This window comes from Hemiscyllium ocellatum, chromosome 24 (assembly GCF_020745735.1).
Source record: "Hemiscyllium ocellatum isolate sHemOce1 chromosome 24, sHemOce1.pat.X.cur, whole genome shotgun sequence".
In the NCBI taxonomy this organism is placed as follows: domain Eukaryota; kingdom Metazoa; phylum Chordata; class Chondrichthyes; order Orectolobiformes; family Hemiscylliidae; genus Hemiscyllium; species Hemiscyllium ocellatum.
This window is the reverse complement of record NC_083424.1, coordinates 13,778,130-13,795,611: the sequence shown is the minus strand read 5'-3', so window position 1 is coordinate 13,795,611 and position 17,482 is coordinate 13,778,130. Positions and strand designations below refer to the sequence as shown.

The 17,482-nt window shown below is 44.4% G+C and overlaps 1 protein-coding gene across 1 annotated transcript in view; it reads right to left on the bottom strand.

Moving 5' to 3' along the window:
* Positions 1-17,482, bottom strand: part of sgsm1a (small G protein signaling modulator 1a) — a 138,591-nt gene that overhangs the window by 65,374 nt on the left and 55,735 nt on the right. The window contains exon 5 of the mRNA XM_060844131.1: positions 2,070-2,232. Within this exon, the coding sequence (XP_060700114.1) occupies positions 2,070-2,232 (163 nt within the window). The remainder of the gene's footprint in view (positions 1-2,069; positions 2,233-17,482) is intronic.

Genomic DNA, 17,482 nt, shown 5'->3' with positions numbered 1-17,482 from the left:
CCCACAGCTAGTTTTTTCTGTCGCAACTTTATCAAGTCAGGGGACTTGGCAGAATAAAGGTATGACACTAAATGCTTGGACAGAGAGGTAAGTTTTAAGGAGCATCTTAAAAGAGAGAGAGGTGGAGAAATACATGGAGAGAACTTCAGAGATTAGGGCCTGCGGCAGCTACAGTCACAATCTGAATGGAACCCATTTGTGTTGCACACTTTTCTAGTCTTTCTGAATGCCATATTCCACCATTCATATCTTTGAGTAAAGACCTTTAGGTCAACTTCCCTTCTCAACCTGATTTCCCAAACTGTGTGCACAGCCCAAAACAGCAGCTTCCAATAATTGCTGACCAAGCCGTCACCATAATAGGCAGAACTCTAGTCTGAGGCAGCAATGTTGGCACTGGAGAACTTCACCTCCTTACCTACACTACACAGGAATCCAGAGGGAATGTGACATTTTATAAAAACGGAAGTGGTCAACATGTTCATTTCTAGCACTCAATACGAGGCTGGGTTTTAAACATCCCCTCGCCAGTGGGTGGGGTTGGGGGAAAGGTAAGGAGTGATGTGATCTGTTCATCACCTACACTCTCACTGACCTGTCATTTTACTTGGGGAGGATGTGTGTCTGTGTGCGCGCACGTGCATGCACGCATGGGGAGAACACCTGAGGCAGCTTGCCCATCCCTGGACCCACTGAAGCTATGAATTAAAGACGACTTTAGGGTCTCATCACTGGGCATTATTTTACCCTGTGGCAAGGGTCAGCACAAGCTATGCTTCAGCTACACAGGCAGATTATGGATTTCCTGGGCTCATTGGAGGCCTTGTCTCACATTATCATACTACTCCTCTCCTGACTTGCACTGGCGCCTTCACCCTCACCCCAACAATCCAGGTTGGATGATACATCAATCTCCAGGCTAAAGACAGAGCCCAGGACCTTGTTCCAAATGTGGGGCTCTTGCCATGCAGTGCTAGTGTTCCTAACCCTGAGCTGGGAAGCCTAAATTCAAGTTGTATTTGTATGTGTCATAATATTCCTGGACAGGTTGAATAAAAATGTCTCTTCCCGAAACTTTAAGCCTTGCCTTAAAGCGATTAACAATCGTCTTCACAGGTTGTGGGTGAGAACTGTGCCCCCCCCTCCCCCTTAAAGTCCAGTACATTGAAAGTATAGCACAGAAATAAAACCAGACTTTATGCTCTATCTAATCATTCTCCGAGTTAAGCTTCATCTCACCCTCTCTGTGTATCTTTTTATTCTTGTCCCCCACACTTACCTCCCTTTAACTGCGTCAATGCTGTTCACTGCGTATGGTGACAAGTTCCATATTCTCATTGTTCTCTGGCTGAAAGGTTTATCATAGAATCATACAGTACAGGAGAGATCCAGCAAGTCTGTACCAATGACAACAGACTAAATCTACACTAGTTCCACCTTCCTGCACGAGGCCCATACTTTTGAATGATATGACATTTTAGAAATCTACTGCTTTTTAAAAAATCCCCAGTTTAGCCTCAGCAGCATGAGTACTTAAATTTTCAAAATTCTGGAAACATTCTTTTAAAGGATACAATTTTACCAGTGAGGATTTATATCAGAGGATTTGTCCTAGTTTGAGATGTTTTGAAAGTGACTTGGTGAAACTAGGACCATTTTGCAAAGGTTGAAAGAGTTCTGAAAAACAGCAGGAGGTTCTTATTTTTCTCAAGATAAGAATTGGTTACTCCTGAAATCCCTACTGGATTTATTTGGGTCCATTTTTAATAGTTCTGCTGTCAGCCATATCTATTTTACATTGTGTCCTTTAAGAATTTTGGAGGCCTCTCTTTTCCAGTGGATTAAAAGAACCTCTGATAATTATTCCAATTAAATTGGATCTGCCAAAGGACAACACAAATTCCTTTCAGATACATGGGAGCAGATCCTTTAAGTTGCTGCCTCTGTGGAACCACGCATTTAAATATAAAGCTGGTAAAGAAGTTTCTCACGGACTCAAGAAAATACTTCAGGGGCTCTTGACCCCAGCTTGCCCAATCTTCTCTAATGCGTCCTCCACAGTGTGTTACCTGCTGTCAATCAGCTGCTCCAGTTCTTGCACCTTCCTGCACAGCTCCTCAGCCAAAGGAAAGGTCTTTGCCACCTTCATGAATAAGGCGGCTATTTTGTTACTCCGGAGGAAGCCGGCCGCCCTTCGCTTGAGTCCGTGCAACACACACGCTTCCACAGCAGCTGGGGAAGAGGAAGAGGGCAGAGAGAGAAAGTTGGGGGGGTGGGGGAAGAGAGAGAGAGAGCACTGCAGGTGAGGCAGTAAATGGAGCAACATCAACAGCTACATCAACGCTACTAACATTTCACCTCTTATTTTCCATTAAAAAGTCAGTCCTATGCCACACCTTCAACTAAGAGTAACCAACTCTTGTTGTGTCAACTCCTGAAGGCTTCACTGCATGACCTCTCACCTCACCCGGTTAAACTTGCTCTGTCTGCCTCTGTGAACAACAAAAAGGACCAAAGATGTAAAGGTCCCTGTGGGTTTTCTCCCTTCGGTGTACTGCAGCTGTATCCAGTAGAATCTTTAATAGATGGATACTCCACATCAACCCTGGGAGACTGATCACCCTCCCTCCCAATTTCTGGAGGTTTCAGTCCATCAATCCTACATATTTAAAAGCCACATTTTGTCTTAAAAATTAATTTTCAGAATGTTGTCAATGTTGGCAAGGTAGAGTCTAGAGTGTGGCGCTAGAAAAGCACAGCAGGTCAACATAAGATTCCTGATGAAGGGCTTATACCTGAAACTCGATTCTCCTGCTCCTTGGATGCTACCTGATCTGCTGTGCTTTTCCAGCACAACACTCTCAACTCTGACCTCCAGCATCTGCAGTCTTCACTTTCTCCCAGACTGGTTAAGAACAGTGGATTTCCTTCCCAAAGGTCATTGGAACTTCAGTGTCTGATTGCACTGTACTATCTCTGAGATCCCATCACTGCAGTAGAAATCACTCTCAATATTCACAACCTTTCCAAACATCCCACAGCTTGATCTCTTGTTAAACTAGCATTACTGAGTCAGCCATTTTGAAACCAGCTGGCCCATAATGCACTTGACATCATATCACAAGAGTATGAAAAAAGATTCAGGGAAAATATCAAAGGTTTATGTTTGAATGATTCCTTATGTTGTTATTTTCCTTACATGTAAATTTCAATATTTACATCACAGTGTCACAATCAGGACGATTTTATTTTAATTCGCTCATGGGATGTAGCAGCACTGGCTAAGCCAGCGTACACTGCCCAACCCTTTTAACCCAGAGGGCAGTCAAGAGTCGACGACATCACTGTAAGTCTGAAGTCACACATAGGCCAGCCCAGGTAAAGACAAAAGATTTCCTTCCCTCAAGGATATTAGTGAATTGGAAGTACTTGTACGATCAATCCACAGTGATGCTTTTTAGACTTAGGAATGATCAGAAGAATGGAAACAAGCCATTTGATCCTACAACCCGTATATCACTGTTCATGCTCCACGTGATCTCTAACCATTCCCCAACCGAAGCCTCCTTATCTAACCTCATCAAATGCTCGTCTTAGGTACAAGTCCTTTTCCAGAGAGTTCAGCACTATTGATACTGCAGTGCAGTGCTGAAAGGATGCAGCAGTGTCAGAGGTACTGCCCTGAAGGTGGGATGAAAAATCTCCACTCTGTTTCTTTCAAGTGGACCCAAAAGAATCTATGGTACTGTTTTGAAGAGAAGCAGGGGAATTCTCCTTATTTGATTCTCAGTTGGCATCACAGTTGATTATCTGATCATTTCCATATTGTTGTTTGTCTGCTGGGTTTCCAATCACTGCATTTCAGAATATAGTTAACTGTGAAGCACTTTGGGATATCTAATGGTGGTGAACAAACAAGATGTAAGTGCACAAATTTCTTCTTAACATATCTTGGCCATTTCTTTCTCCTTCAATTATCTATCAAGTTTCCTCTTGCATAAACTATTTGCTTCAACCACTTCCTGTGGTAGCAAATTTCCACATCCCAACACTCTCTGGGTGAAGAAATTCCTCTTGGATTTATTAGTGACTGTCTACATTTACATTGCTTTATTCTGGTCTTGTATGCAATTGCAAACATATTTTCTAAGTCTAAACTAAAACCTCTCATCATCTTGAGGAATTCTATCTGGGCATCCCTCAGTCTTCTGAGAAAAAGCCCCAAGTTAGTTCAATCTTTTTTGATGGGTGCTACCCTACCCTTTTTCTAATATGGCAAATAGAGCAGTATTCAGGGCTTCTTCCCAGCCTCATTTCACATACATCACTGTGGCATCACACTAATCACACAGCCGGAGAGTTGGACTCTCTGGAGAACCCAAAACAGTTGACATGGCAACACCATGGAAATAACAGACACTGCTATTGAAGTAACATCTGAAGCAATATCGAAAGAGCTATTCCTCCTTATTAAAGTTTCCATGATTTATGAAGAAATAAAACTAAGAAATAAGAGAAGACCATTCTTCCTACTCCCTCAAGGCTACTCCACCATTCAATTAGATTGTGTCTGATTTAATCTTTGTCTCAGTGTCGCTTTTCCACCTATTCCCAAACCCTGATTCTCCGATAGTAATCTGTCTACCTCAGTTTAGAATGTAACCTCTACAGCTGTCTGTGTAGAAAATTCCCAAGATACCCAACCATCTGAGAGAGGATACTCTTCAATTCCATCCTAAATGAACAACCTTTTGCTCTGAAATCATCCCCCTAGGAGAGGGGCACCTGTTTAGCATCTCCACTGTCAAGCCTCCTCAGAATCTAACATTATCATATGATATACCTACATTATTCAGTGTATTGCCGCTTAATGTATTTACACACAGCAAACCCGCTGTTTAACTTGTTTAAGCTTTCTGCCCTGCTCTTTAACTAGGTACTAATAGCAATTTTGGGCCAATCAATGGGAGATAGTAGTAATGTTACTATGATAGTAATCCAGAACACAGGCTAGTGTTCTGGGGACATGGAATCAAATCCTACTATGGCAAACATGAAATTTGGGTTCAATCAAAGTCTGGAATTACAAGCTGACTGTAAGTAGCCATTATTATACATATCTATCTGGTACACTAATGGCCTTTATGGAAGATCATCTCCCAAGAAAGTGGTCGTGGTGAGACCATAAGACCATAAGACATAGGAGTGGAAGTAAGGCCATTCGGCCCATCGAGTCTACTCCGCCATTCAATCATGGCTGATGGGCATTTCAATTCCACTTGCCTGCATTCTCCCCGTAGCCCTTAATTCCTTGTGACATCAAGAATCTATCAATCTCTGCCTTGAAGACATTTAGCGTCCCGGCCTCCACTGCACTCTGCGGCAATGAATTCTACTGCCTTCTTGAACCATTGCAGTCTCTGCGTGGTATAGGAACACCTACAAAGCTGTTAGGGAGGGAGTTCCAAGAATTTGACTCTGCAACACTGAAGGAAAGGTGATTGTATTTCCAAGTCAGAATGGTGAGCGGCTTGGAGGGGAACTTGTAGGTAGTGGTTTGCCCATGTATCTACTGTCCTTGTCCTTCTAGATGGTAGAGATCAAAGCTTCAGGTCACATTAAACTGTTGCTTGTGCAAGCTTCTTGTGTGCAGAATGGTTTTTCCAATTTCAAGAATAGCTGCACACCAGAATTGGTTGTGAAGCATTATGGGATATCTTGAGGATGTGAAAGGTACTATATAAATGTAAATCTTCCTTTTTATGAGATTAGATTACTTACAGTATGGAAACAGGCCCTTTGGCCCAACAAATCCACACCGACCCTCCGAGGAGCAACCTACACAGACCCATCCCCCTACATTTACCCCTTCACCTAACACTATGGGCAATTTAGCATGGCCAAGTCACCTAACCTGCACATTTTTGGACTGTGGAAGGAAACCGGAGCACCTGGAGGAAACCCATGCAGACACGGGGAGAATGTGCAAACTCCACACAGATAGTTGTCTGAGGCGGGAATTGAACCTGGGTCTCTGGCGCTGTGAGGCAGCAGTGCTAACCACTGTGCCACCATGCCACCCACGTGTAGAGAGGGGCATTTCGAGAGGGGCATTTCAAGAGTGACAAATACCAGTGGTGGCATAGGGTACAGTGTACAGGATGCCATGTTTGAAAACACTGGGTAAGAGTGAAAACTCCCGCTGGGCATTTTAAAATCAAGCTTCAGTTTCTCTTCAGCGTCAGCTTTAACTTTGGCCAATAGCGTGAAATGGGACAATACTGGATCAGTTGCCGAGAAACAATCCACCCCATGCCCATCTCCACCTCGCCTTTCCCCAAGATGAACAGGTAGAAGATAGCTTGGGGCAGTGGGGTCAGCTGAATCTAAATGGAACATGATCATGAGTAGGCCATTCTATCCCTCGAGCTGTTCCACCATTGAATGAGATCATGGTTAATCTATGGCCTAAATTCATACACCTATCTTTGGCCCATATCCCATATTACTTTTGCTTAATTAAAAAATAATTTGATCCAGCATCCACTGCCAGAGTCCCAAACCACTACTACCCTTTGGGTGCAGAAGTGTATCCTAACATCTCTCCTAAATGGTCTGGCCTTAGTTCTCAGACCATGTCCCCTAGTTATCGAACCGCCAACCAATGTAAACAGTTTACCTAACTTGTCTTTGTTTTTTGCTTTAATTTATCGTTGAGTTAAAATTGCACTCCTAGCTTAGCACGTAGCAGACGAGAACAGAGTGAGTGTCTGAGCACGTAGATACAGAAACCCTTTCTTGGCTGGGAGGACAAGATTTATAGTCCGTGATGTTAACTGGGCTATAGCCTAGTCAATACTTTGCCTACTAGCTATTTGGGATTGATCGCTACAGAATAAACTGCAGCCTTGAAATCAGATCTTGTGAGACATGAGATAATATAACAAATTTAAATGTGCTCCTGGAAGGAACAGGCAAGGAGCAGCAATCAGAATTGGAGAGAAAATATGTTGAATTATCAATTTGTGAGCAGGAAGCAGAATTAGATGAGCAATCTGCACATCTCCATCTAAACCTTCTTCTGCACTGTCTCCATAGCAACAGTCAGCCTGAGCCTGCTCCTGATAAACAATGCTTGCAGACTGAGCTCTTGTAGATAACTACACAGCTCCCTATCTCTGTCATGTCCAATCTTCTCACTTCATCAATCTCCAACCTAGTCATTTCCACCTTAACCCCTTCATGAACCAAGGAGAGGCGGTGCATAGGGGTAATGTCACTGGACTAGGAATCCAGAACCCCAGGTTAATATTCTGGGGAAATGGTTTCAAAATTTGAATTCAATAAAAATCTGGAATTAAAGTTGGCTTAAAGGGAACTGAATAACGACTAATGATTGTTGTCAAAATCCATCTGGTTCATAATGGCCTAAGTGTGACTCCAGATCCACAGCAATATGGTTGGTTCTGAACTGCCCTCTGGACAATTAGGGTTGGACAACAAATGCTGACTGAACCAGTGACACCCACATCTCAAGAATGAATGGAAATAAAAGCTGCTTCTTAGTTGGACCAGTGTGTGGGTGACTGTTGAGAATGTTGAAGGGGTGAAAGTTACAGCCTCAATATTAATTTCCACATAATGGGCAGAAAAGACTTGGGATTAAGGGGATGTGACATGCCATACACACGTCTGCCTGACCCCATTAGCTGTTTTACAGCACCAAACATCAGAGAGACTTGATTGTCCATTCTTCCCCCACCCCTCTTAATCAGTTTGTCCCTCTCTTCCTGGCTGCAATCCTGCTGCTAGTCTACTAACAGCTAATCCCACAGTTTCTGCCTCCCTCTATCACCTGTTCACTCATCACTCAGTCATTCAGAGGGAACTGTCTTCATCCATTCACTTTGTCAAATCAACAAAAGGTGAGAAAATACAGAGCACGCACATCACCAACCACATTCATCCCAACTTGGGTAGATCTCGTGATTGGAGATCCAAACCCAGGCTGGACTGGAAAAGAGCTCCTGCCCTTTTTGCACATTGGAATAAGACCATTAGACATAGGAATGGAAGTAAGGCTATTTGGCCCATTGAGTCCACTCTGCCATTCAATCATGGCTGATGGGCATTTCAATGCAACGTACCCCCACTCTCCCTGTATCCCTTATTCCTTGCGAGGTTAAGAATTTACAACCTCTGCCTTGAAGACATTCAATGTCCTGGCCTCCAATGCGCTCTGTGGCAATGAATTCCACAGGCCTACCACTCTCTAGCTGAAGAAATGTGACCAACTGGAAGCCTCAGACTCAATCCAAACAAAAATATGGGTTAGCGAGTTGTAGCTCAGGTTGAGGTTCTGGATGTAGGTTTACTTGCTGAGCTGGAAGGTTCATTTTCAGATGTTTCATCACCATACTAAGTAACATAGAACATAGAACATAGAAGGATACAGCGCAGTACAGGCCCTTCAGCCCTCGATGTTGCGCCGACCGAATCCTACCTAACCTATACTAGCCCAATAACTTCCAAATGCCTATCCAATGCCCGCTTAAATGACCATAAAGAAGGAGAGTTCACCACTGATACGGGCAGGGCATTCCATGAACTCACAACCCGCTGTGTGAAGAATCTACCCCTAACATCTGTCCTATATCTACCACCCCTTAATTTAAAGCTATGTCCCCTAGTAACACCTGACTCCATTAGCGGTAAAAGGTTCTTAGTATCTACCCTATCTAAACCCCTAATCATCTTATACACTTCTATCAGATCTCCCCTAAACCTTCTCTTCTCCAATGAGAACAGCCCCAAGTGCCTCAGCCTTTCCTCATAAGATTTTCCTACCATTCCAGGCAACATCCTGGTAAACCTCCTCTGCACTCGTTCTAAAGCTTCCACATCCTTCCTATAGTATGGCGACCAAAACTGCACACAATACTCCAGATGAGGCCTCACCAGAGTCTTATACAACTGCAACATGACCTCAGGACTCCGGAACTCAATTCCTCTGCCAATAAAGCCCAGTACACCATATGCCTTCCTCACAGCACTATTTACCTGGGTGGCAACTTTCAGAGATCTGTGTACATGGACACCAAGATCCCTCTGCTCATCCACACTACCAAGTAGCCTACCATTAGCCCAGTAATCCATCATCTTGTTATTCCTACCAAAGTGAACGACTTCGCACTTAGCTACATTGAATTCCATTTGCCACATTTCCGCCCAGCTCTGCAACTTATCTATATCCCGCTGTAACCTACCACTTCCTTCCTCACTATTCACAACTCCACCGACTTTTGTGTCATCCGCAAACTTGCTTACCCAGCTTTCAAGTCCTTCCTCTAGATCATTTATAAAGATAACAAAAAGCAATGGTCCCAAAACAGATCCTTGTGGTACACCGCTAGTAACTGCGCTCCAAGATGAACATAATCCATCAACTACTACCCTCTGTCTCCTTCCAGCCAGCCAATTCCTAATCCAAACCTCTAATGTATCCTCAATGCCATATCTCCGTAGTTTTAGCATTAGCCTACCATGGGGGAACCTTATCGAACGCCTTACTAAAATCCATATACACAACATTTACTGCTTTACCCTCATCCACTTCCTTAGTCACCTTCTCAAAGAACTCAATAAGGTTTGTGAGACACGACCTGCCCTTCACAAAACCATGCTGGCTATCCCTGATCACGTTATTCCTACCCAGATGTTCATAAATCTTATCCCTTACCATTCTCTCTAAGACTTTGCCCACCACTGAAGTCAGACTCACTGGCCTATAGTTACTAGGGCTATCCCTACTCCCTTTCTTGAACAATGGGACCACATTCGCTATCCTCCAGTCCTCTGGTACTATTCCCGTTGACAATGACGACATAAAAATCCAGGCCAATGGCTCTGCTATCTCCTCCCTAGCTTCCCATAGGATCCTGGGGTAAATGCCATCAGGCCCAGGAGACTTATCTATATTCATCCTTTCCAATATTCCCAAAACCTCTTCCCTGCATATTTCCAGGGTATCCATTCTAATTATTTGTGATTCCATATTCACATCAGCAACAGTGTCCTGTTCCTGAGTGAATACTGATGAAAAGTACTGATTTAATGTTTCTCCAATCTCCTCCGCCTCCACACACAACTTCCCACTACTATCCTTGACTGGACCGATACCTACCCTAGTCATCCTTTTATTCTTGACATACCTATAAAAAGCCTTTGGGTTTTCCCTAATCCTACCAGCTAAAGACTTTTCATGTCCCCTTCTCGCTTCTCTTAGCTCCCTCTTTAGCTCCTTCCTGGCTACCTTATAACTCTCAATCGCCCCTACTGAACCTTCACGCCTCATCTTTACATATGCCGCCTTCTTCCCTTTCACAAGGGACTCCAATTCCTTACTAAACCACGGCTGCCTCACAAGGCCCTTTACACCATGCCTGACTGGTACATACCTATCGAGGACACGCAGTAGCTGCTCCTTGAACAATCCCCACATCTCATTAGTGTTCTTCTCTTGAAGCCTGTTTTTCCAATCCACACATCCTAAGTCATGCCTCACAGCATCATAATTTCCCTGCCCCCAGCTATAGCTCTTGCCCTGCGGCGCATGATTATCCCTCTCCATCACTAAAGTAAAAGTCACCGAGTTGTGGTCACTGTCCCCGAAGTGCTCACCTATCTCCAAATCTAACACCTGGCCTGGTTCATTACCTAGAACCAAATCCAATATAGCCTCCCCTCTTGTTGGCCTGTCGACATATTGTGTCAGGAAACCCTCCTGCACACATTGTACAAACACCGACCCATCTAATGAACTCGAGCTATAGCTCTCCCAGTCAATATCTGGGAAGTTAAAGTCCCCCATAACAACCACCCTGCTACCTTCACTCTTTTCCTGAATCATCCTCGCAATATTATCCTCTACTTCTCTAGGACTATTAGATTAGATTAGACTTACAGTGTGGAAACAGGCCCTTCGGCCCAACAAGTCCACACCGACCCGCCGAAGCGAAACCCACCCATACCCCTACATTTACCCCTTACCTAACACTACGGGCAATTTAGCATGGCCAATTCACCTGACCCGCACATCTTTGGACTGTGGGAGGAAACCGGAGCACCCGGAGGAAACCCACGCAGACACGGGGAGAACGTGCAAACTCCACACAGTCAGTCACCTGAGTCGGGAATTAGGAGGCCTGTAGAAAACACCTAACAGGGTGACCTCACCTTTCCTATTTCTAACCTCAGCCCAAACTACCTCAGATGGCAAGTCCTCTTCCATCGTCCATTCCACTGCTGTGATACTGTCTTTGACAAGTAATGCCACGCCTCCCCCTTTTTTACCCCCATGTCTGATCCTACTAAAACATTTGAACCCTGGAACGTGCAACAGCCATTCTTGTCCCTGTTCTACCCACGTCTCTGTAATGGCCACAACATCGAAGTCCCAGGTACCAACCCACGCTGCAAGTTCACCTACCTTATTCCTTATACTTCTGGCATTGAAGTATACACACTTCAATCCACCTTTCTGGTTACAGGCACCCTCCTTAGAGATCGCTGCATTATTCCTAACCTCCCTACACTCAAGGTCCTGTACCCTAAAGCTACAGTCCTGGTTCCCATGCCCCCGCGGAGTTAGTTTAAACCCTCCCCTAACATCTTCAGTTAGCCTCTGGACGAAGCACTGCTGATGATTCCTGCTTTCTATTTATATATTTGGGTTTCTTTGGGTTGGTGATGTCAGTTCTCAGGGTAAAGCCCCCTGAGAGAAACAACAGGAAATGACATCATCAACCAAAAGAAACCTAAACATAGAAAGCAGGAATCATCAGCAGTGCTTTGTCCGGAGGGTCACTGAAGATGTTACCCAGAATGGTGACAAAATGTCTGAAAATGAACCTTCCAGCTCAGTGAGCAAACCTACATCCACAAACATGCGTCTATAACACAATACCAACTCAATGTAGCCCCCTTGATAGTAAAGGCCAGAAAGAAGAGTTGGGGGGAGGCCAGGGGCCAATGTTGTTCTGAGGGTTAGTACAACCAGTCATTGGACAAAAAGAAGGCAAGTCATCTCATGCTGAATTGACCAGAACCAATCTGTGAGAGTTTGATTTTGATATTGCTGATTCATCCACATGTTTGGGAGCACTGCTGTGATCAACTGTCTAATTAACATTGTCCATCTGGAACCTCTAAAAGGCGTTACTCATTCCTGGCCTCCTCTGAGTCACCCCCTTCCTGCTAAAATCCACTCAGATCTAAACTAGGTGTCAGCCAAACAAGACAGCTGAATCTCACCATGTCTCCAACTCTTATTAGCTTTATCCTATCCTCAAAAAGCTCCTGTTGCTGAGCTTTTTGAGGATAGGATAAAAGAAAGATTTGCATTGACATAACACCTTTCATAACCTCAGGCTTAGCCCAAAGCACTTTACAACCAGTGAAGAATTTCTGAAGTATAGCTGTATTGTAATGTTGAGTACACGAACAAGTAGCACATAGCAAGATCTCAGTCACTGCACTTAGAAAATGATATGTTTCCATGATGCTAAGTGAGCGACAAACACTGGTCAGGGCAATCATGTGAAACTCCTCTGCTCTCCTTGAAAATGGTGCTATGTCCATCCAAGGGGTCAGACTGAGTATCACTTTTATGCCACATCCCCAAGATATTACAGCACTCCCTCAGCATTGCACTGAGAGCCTCATTTCCAGAGTAAGATTTGAACCCATATCCTTTTGGCTTTAAGGCATTGAGAAGGCAAGTGGGTGATGTGTACCAAATACACTTCATGACAATATTCTGAAACTTTGCACAATGCTCACACACTCAGATCTCTGCACACCCTCCAGCATGTAACCTACAAACCCAACAAGCCAAGACAGCTGCCTAATTACAGATCTTGCAATAACTGAGATGCAGTAGCAATTTTGCCCATGAGGAGGTTCCGTTGGATGGTGAAGTTATCAGTTTGAAATCCAGTGCTGAAAATGTTTGCTTGGACTGATTCACACGCAAATTATAGATTGAAAAAAAAACACTGCTCAGAATCCTGCAAAGATCAATTTTCCATCAGCAAAGGTCACTGACCACAACAATCACTTTAAAATTTTTAGTCAATGGGATTGGAACAGTAAGGAACAGCTACGTACCGATGAAACCTTATACTTGTCTAAGGGGATGGTGCTCTGAACAGAACAGTGCACCAGCCCAGACACATGCATCTTACACACACACTGCCTTTAGTAACATTCCCCCCCCCCGCAAACACACACATGCACCCATACACAGAGCCCCTCACACACACTGTCCCATGCACCCACACTCACCACCCCACCCAGACAATCAACACCCTGTACTTGCACACACTTCATCACACATCATTCACCACTCCAACTCCAGACTCACACTCAACCCTATTTCAAACATAGCATCCCACACACTCTGCTTCACATATTCCACACTCATCACCCACCCCACACCCACATACACGCCATTCCAAATATCTACACCACTCTTCACATACACACTCATCCTACACCCACACAGTCATCACCCCACATGCACACAACATCCCAAATACACTGTTCCACATACATACTGCCTACATCATCCCACACACCTGCAAACACAACCCACACACCCACCCCATACACTCTGACATAGTCATTTAAATGTACCTTCACACACATACGTACCATCTATATCCTCACAGACACCTAGATAGGCCTGAGACAGGTACTAATTACTGAGTCTGGGGCTCTCACCAGGGTCTAAGAGCTCTGTCCTTGGGACTGGTTACCACTTTACACAATCACCTGCACAGCCCCACACACTCTTTCTCTCACTCATCCATCTGCGCACACTCATCCACACACTCACACAACAACCTCACACACTTACTCACCAGCACAAAGCGTCCAATACATGGCAAGGCAAAGCGTCCCCCAGGTCCCCCACACACACTCACAAAACCCTCACACAATACACATCACTGCCTCTCATCGCACTCGGCACAAGCACTACACCATTTGCTCACTCCACAGGCACACACACTTTCAGATGCACCCTCTCATGTAAAATTATTAAAACTATCCTTACAAAATCATCTATAGTTTGCAATTTTTTAAGAACTGGATGATAAACAATCCTAGCATAAACATGTGAAGAAGCTGTCCAGAGATCTCTTCACAGCCTTGAGCCAAAATTGTGCCAAAAGGTGAAGAGAATTGCAAAATGGCCATTCTAAAGGTTGACCTGAAATCAAATTTCAGCCATGAAGTTGACGGTGCAGGTGTTAGACTGTGCTGTCACTGAGATGGTGGCTGGCTGGAGTGTGTATTTAAGAATCCTGGAGAGGAAGAAGAAACTGAAATTCTCTCGTATATCAATATGTTTTTAATAAAGGAACAGGAGTAAGATTGGAAACACTACCTTTTGTGTTTTCTTTAAAGTTCAACCTTTGACAGGTGTACTGCATTAAGAGAAGGTGTACTTGAATCTAGGCCACCTGGTGCAGAGGTAGGGACACTATCACTGTGCCACAAGAGCTCCAGTGACTTAGGCCTCCTTGCTCAGGCGTAGGGACACCAGCACATCAACATGAGAGGACCAGCTTCTGTTTTAGCTCCTGCACCCTTTTTGGATACAGGCAACACTTCCACCTGTTACTAATCCATTGATATGTTCTCAGTGTTCATTAGCTTCCCTCACAAGGATCATCACAATGGCACCACTTTTGGACAGGTTAAGCCTCAAAGCTGAATGATCCAGGGTTGCCCATGGGGTGGGCACAAGATGTTCATTTGGAATGTCACTGTGGGCAATTCCCTCCAGGAGAGGAATCTGGTGGAGAAAAAGTGAAAGAATAAAGTTTTCAATATCTGAAAATGCCCTGGAGTTGGACACTAACCATTTAGATAAACTATGATTAAACTGCGGCATCATGAGGAGATCCAAGATGGCGGCGATCCAGTAGGTCTACCCTGCTGGGGTCTGCCGAAAAACCAAGACAAAGTCGTGCATTTACCCTCCCTTTTTACCCATTGTGGTGCAAATCGCTGGTTTTAGACCACCTAGAACTGCTATTTATTAGTTTAAGTGCTTTTTTCGCAAAGAAACAAAAATGACGAAGGGAAAGCGACCGCGAGGATCGCAACAAGCAGGATACTACCCTGCAGTACAGGATGCAGCCGTGGCGTCAGCCTCCACAAATGCTCCTGGGGACTTATCTGTGGAGCAGAGTCTGGTCTTGGAGTTTGTGAAACTCCAAGAGGAGATCGATTCAGCGATGGAAGAGACCAGCGCCAGGCTTGAATCAATCTCGGCCATGCTGCAGAAGCATGACGAGGAGATCCAGTGTCTCAGGTGGCGTATTGTGGAGGTGGAGCAGCGGGCCGCGGCTTCCGAAACCGCAGTGGAATCTTCGGAGTGCAGGGTGCAGGCCCTGGAACGGCAGGTATGGGCCTTAGTTGAACAGATCAACGACCTCAAAAATTGAAGATCTCAGAAGAATATTCTCTTGTTCAGGCTGCCAGAGCAGGAAGAGGGAGGCCAGCTGATCAGCTTTTTGGAGCAATGGCTCCCACAGTTTTTGAAGCTGGAAGTCGGGTTGGACTGGGTGCGGATCGAGCACGTCCACCATGTCGCCGTACGCAGGCCCGGGTTGGACCAGCTCTCCCGCCTGGTCCTAGTGCAACTCCAGCACTTTAGAGACAAGCAAATGGTGCTGGAAGTTTCTAGAGCACTGGGGAAGGATCCACAGGCTCTGATAAATAAAGGTTCAAAAATTATGTATGTTCTTTCAAGACTTTTCTGCGACCATGATCCGTAAGAGGAAAGCCTTTGATGAGGTTAAAAAGGAAGCTGAAGGACTTGAATATTCAGTTTTTTGTAAGATATCCAGCAGTAATATATTTCAGCCATGGAGGGTCCGTTTTTAATCTTGACTCATCAGAAAAGGCAAAGGACTTCCTGGACACCTTAAAATAGGCTGGCTGGCTCAAATAATATGGACAATCGTGTTTGTTTTGTTTTTTTCTGTAGTTTGCCTGGTTTATCTGTTTTGTCTTTTTAATATGTGGGAGTCTCCTTTTTTTCTCTTTCTCTCTCCTCTCTTCTTTCTCCCCTCCTGTTATCCTTTGTTCTTTTATCATTCCCTTTGCGTTTCTCTTTCTTAGTAGTTGGGTTGAATGCCTTTTTAATTTTCTTGTTATAAGATGCGTGTTTTTTTTGTATTTAGTTTTGTCTGGGTTTGGGGCAGCTGGAAGGAGCCATGGAGGGTGAGTGGGTAGTATGAGCACCCCTGCAAAGGGCAAAGTCTGTTTTTTGTGTTATATGTTGGTTCATTTTAGAAGCAGTTGTTAGAAGTTTTGATTTGGTAGATTTTGTAGTTGTATTTTCAAGTTTATATAAACTGTTTACTGTTTTCACTCAGCGCACTATAAATGGGGTTCTTTCTCCCGGGGGGTCACGGGCTGCTTCAGATAGCTATGGCTAACCGCTTGTTTAAATGGTGCACCTAGAACATTAAAGGAAGTCATTCACCGACTAAGAGAGAAAAGATAGTTTCAAGCCTTAGAAAGGAAAAGGTCAATGTAGCCTTGCTGCAAGAAACAGATCTCACTGATAAGAAACACTTAAAGTTACAGCAGGGAGGGTTCAGCCGGGTGTTTTTTAAATTCTTTAATCATCCTTTAATTCGAAAAGTAGAGGGGTAGCTACACTCATTCAGAAGAACCTTCCATTTCAGTTGTGAGACCAAATTAAGGATGAATATGGGTGGTTTCTGATCCTTAAAACTTTAATACATGGAGAAGAATATGGGATCTTGAATGTATATTACCCCCGGCACATCCCTTCAAATTTTTAGCAGATGTCCTTTGCGTGGCTAGGATGCCTAGGGGTCTCTCGGGTATATCCCCCCAATCCAGGCAGCTGCACAAGGAACTGGGGTTGGTGGATGTGGGTGGTTGTGTGGAGATATCTTCATCTGAGGATAGGGACTTCAACGTTTTTTCTTACCCACATAAGTGACATATCAGGATTGACATGTTTTTTGCCCCATTGGCCTTTTTGAATTCGGTGCTGTCCTACAGAATTGGGAACATAGCCATTTCTGATCATGTGTCAGTGTACATGGAAGTTAAGGCGATGGGACAGGTTCACGGCATTGGTGCATGGATCCTTTCCTCCTGAAGGATAGCAAGTTCATTGAGTATTTTTCATAGGAATTAAAAAGTTTTTGGGACATTATTTCTGGTACGGCCAGTAATCCGTCGGTGCTCTGGGAGACTGCCAAGACCTATGCAAGAGATTTGATTATTTCTTACTCAGCGACTTGGAAGTGACAGAAAGGGGTACAGTAGTGCATGCTTGAGACTCGGCTGAAGGCAGCCGCAACAGCATATTTTGACAGACTGTCTGTAACTAAGTTGCAGTGGATTACAGCTGTCTGGGCTGCTCTAA